A 3,607-nucleotide genomic window follows, 5' to 3' on the forward strand; every position below is an offset into this window, starting at 1 on the left:
AATTAATCATTAATTATGATACACATAAAGCATATCATATATATCTATGAAGGTTTTTTTTAAGGCTGTCAAAAATAATGAGTATACTCATATGATTAATCACGAAAAAATATCGCATTAATCAAGTATGTTTGCACCCTGCGGTGAGGTGGCGACTTGTCCAGGGTGTACCCCGCCTTCCGCCTGAATGCAGCTGGGATAGGCTCCAGCCACCCCCGGGCCCCCGAGAGGGACAAGCGGTAGAAAATAGAAGGATGGATGGATGTATATTCGCAGATTAATCACACCATTTTTATTTGACCGTACATTTTCCTTTACCTTAACCGTGGATGGTTACCTGAAAGGTGTGTGTTGTTATACGGTCAGTGCATAGGAGGAGTGAGGAGACTCCCACTCAAAATACAACCTGGCTGGACTTTTACCAAGTTTTGAGCAAATAAATTACGCGCATTCAAGTAAAATCAATCAATCAATCAATGTTTATTTATATAGCCCTAAATCACAAGTGTCTCAAAGGGCTGTAAAACAGTCCAAAACATTTCCTGGATGACATTTTGACAGTAAAAATGCATTTGTGTCTTTTTTTTTTGTTAATTTAAATTGTGCAAGCAAGTAATGAATGATTATGGTTAATCCAAATTCAGAGATGTGATTCTTACATTTTTTTTGGCAAGGCGGGGTACACATTCAAAAATAATAGGGTCAAACAAAGTCACCAGACATGGCAAACGAGTGTAGAAGAGAAGAAACCATGATGGAGTTACCAGGTAAGCTACCAGTTAGCCTTGTTTCTTTCTTTGTTTATATTCTCTGGAAATCTGAGTTCCCTGAGGCACATTATCAGTACCGGTACTATGTCAGGTCTTATTGCTGGTTTTGGCTCTCGATGGTCGGTGGACTTATGGTTAAGTGTGTGTCAAAGGACACTAAAAGTACAAAACCCAAAACCAGTGAAGTTGGCATGTTGTGTAAATGGTAAATAAAAACAGAATACAATGATTTGCTAATGCTTTTCAAACTATATTCAATTGAATAGACTGCAAAGACAAGATATTTAATGTTTGAACTAGGAAACTTTGTTATTTTTTGCAAATATTAGCTCATTTGGAATTTGATGCCTGCAACATGTTTCAAAAAAGCTGGCACAAGTGGCAAAAAAGACTGAGAAAGTTGAGGAATGCTCATCAGAACACTTATTTGGAACATCCCACAGGTGAACAGGCTAACTGGGAACAGGTGGGTGCCATGATTGGGTATAAAAGCAGCTTCCATGAAATGCTCAGTCATTCACAAACAAGGATGGGGCGAGGGTCACCACTTTGTCAACAAATGCGTGAGCAAATTGTCGAACAGTTTAAGAAAAACATTTCTCAACGAGCTATTGCAAGGAATTTAGGGATTTCACCCTCAACGGTCTGTAATACTATCAAAAGGTTCAGAGTATCTGGAGAAATCACTGCACGTAAGCGATGATATTACAGACCTTTGACCCCTCAGGCGGTACTAAATCAAAAAGCGACATCAGTGTGTAAGGGATATCACCACATGGGCTCAGGAACACTTCAGAAAACCACTGTCAGTAACTACAGTTTGTCGCTACATCTGTAAGTGCAAGTTAAAACTCTACTATGCAAAGCGAAAGCCATTTATCAACAACACCCAGAAACGCCGCCGGCTTCGCTGGCCCCGAGCTCATCTAAGATGGACTGATGCAAAGTGGAAAAATCTTCTGTGGTCTGACGAGTCCACATTTCAAATTGTTTTTGGAAACTGTGGACGTCGTGTCCTCCGGAACAAAAAAGAAAAGAACCATCCGGATTGTTATGGGCGCAAAGTTCAAAAGCCAGCATGTGTGATGGTATGGGGGTGTATTAGTGCCCAAGATATGGGTAACTTACACATCTGTGAAGGCACCATTAATGCTGAAAGGTACATACAGGTTTTGGAGCAACATATGTTGCCATCCAAGCAACGTTACCATGGACGCCCCTGCTTATTTTAGCAAGACAATGCCAATGACAATGGTCTTCTGTCCTCTGTTGTCCTCTGTGTTTTTTTAAAAATACATTTAGATTTCTATTTTACTGTTTTAATTGGTTTTACCCTTTAAAATCGTTTTTAATCATATTTATCTTTTTATATTGTTTTATATTGGTTTTCTATTCATTTATTTTTTGTTTTTACTCAGTCATTGATGGAGCATAATATTGTTTTTAATATTGTTTTTAACATGGCTGTGCAGCACTTTGGAAACATTCTTGTTGTGCAAATGTGCTATATAAATAAAGTGGATTGGATTGGATTGGAAGCCACGTGTTACAACAGCGTGGCTTCATAGTAAAAGGGTGCGGGTACTAGACTGGCCTGCCTGTAGTCCAGACCAGTCTCCCATTGAAAATGTGTGGCACATTATGAAGCCTAAAATAGCACAACGGGGACCCCCGGACTGTTGAACAACTTAAGCTGTACATCAAGCAAGAATGGGAAAGAATTCCACCTGAAAAGCTTCAAAAATGTGTCTCCTCAGTTCCCAAACGTTTATTGAGTGTTGTTAAAAGGAAAGGCCATGTAACACAGTGGTAAAAATGCCCCTGTGCCAACTTTTTTGCAATGTGTTGCTGCATTAAATTCTAAGTTAATGATTATTTTCCCAAAAAAATGTACGTTTCTCAGTCGGAACATTAAATATCTTGTCTTTGCAGTCTATTCAATTGAATATAAGTTGAAAAATATTTGCAAATCATTGTATTCTGTTTTTATTTACGAATTACACAACGTGCCAACTTCACTGGTTTTGTAAGTTATTGCCATTAAAATGTTTACGCGTGGACTTAACAGGACCACACACCCAAAGTCTTCCACTAATCGATAATTTCTTCATTGATTTCTGTCACTGTTTCTATTTTGACTTCCATTTGAGACTGAAACACGGCGGGCGCCGTCCTGGAAGGGGGTTCCTGTTCCTCCTCCTCTTCGTCCTCCACGTCGGACTCCATGTCGGCCGTGGTGTCTTGGTACTGCTGGTACTCTGACACCAGGTCGTTGAGGTTGCCCTCGGCCTCGGTGAACTCCAACTCGTCCATGCCCTCGCCCGTGTACCAGTGCAGGAAGGCCTTGCGTTTGAACATCAAGGAGAACTGGTCGCCCACGCGGCGGAATATTTCCTGGATGGCCGTGTTGTTGCCGATGAAAGTGGAGGACAGTTTGAGGCCGCGGGGCGGGACGTCGCACACCGCGACCTTGACGTTGTGAGGGATCCAGTCCACGAAGTAGTCGCTGTTTTTTCGCTGGATGGCCAGCATTTGTTCGTCCACCTCCTTGGTGGATATCCTCCCGCGGAAGATGCCGGCGACCGTTAGGTAGCGGCCCCGCCTGGGATCGCAGGCCGTCATCATGTTGCGCGCGTCGAACATCTGCTGGGTGAGCTCGGGCACGGTGAGCGCTCGGTACTGCTGGCTCCCGCGCGCCGTCAGCGGGGCGAAGCCCGGCATGAAGAAGTGGAGGCGGGGGAACGGCACCATGTTGACCGCCAGCTTCCTCAGGTCTGCGTTGAGCTGCCCCGGGAACCTCAGCGAGGTGGTGACCCCGCTCATGGTCATGGACACCA

The 3,607-nt window shown here is 43.2% G+C and overlaps 1 protein-coding gene across 1 annotated transcript in view; it reads right to left on the reverse strand.

The window, feature by feature from the left end:
* Window positions 1–363: 363 nt before the first annotated feature.
* Window positions 364–3,607, reverse strand: part of LOC133643629 (tubulin beta-6 chain-like) — a 7,675-nt gene continuing 4,431 nt past the window's right edge. The window contains exon 4 of the mRNA XM_062038296.1: window positions 364–3,607. This exon is cut by the window's right edge and continues 405 nt beyond it. Within this exon, the coding sequence (XP_061894280.1) occupies window positions 2,862–3,607 (746 nt within the window). The 3' untranslated portion in view covers window positions 364–2,861.

This window comes from Entelurus aequoreus, linkage group LG26, assembly GCF_033978785.1.
Source record: "Entelurus aequoreus isolate RoL-2023_Sb linkage group LG26, RoL_Eaeq_v1.1, whole genome shotgun sequence".
In the NCBI taxonomy this organism is placed as follows: Eukaryota; Metazoa; Chordata; class Actinopteri; order Syngnathiformes; family Syngnathidae; genus Entelurus; species Entelurus aequoreus.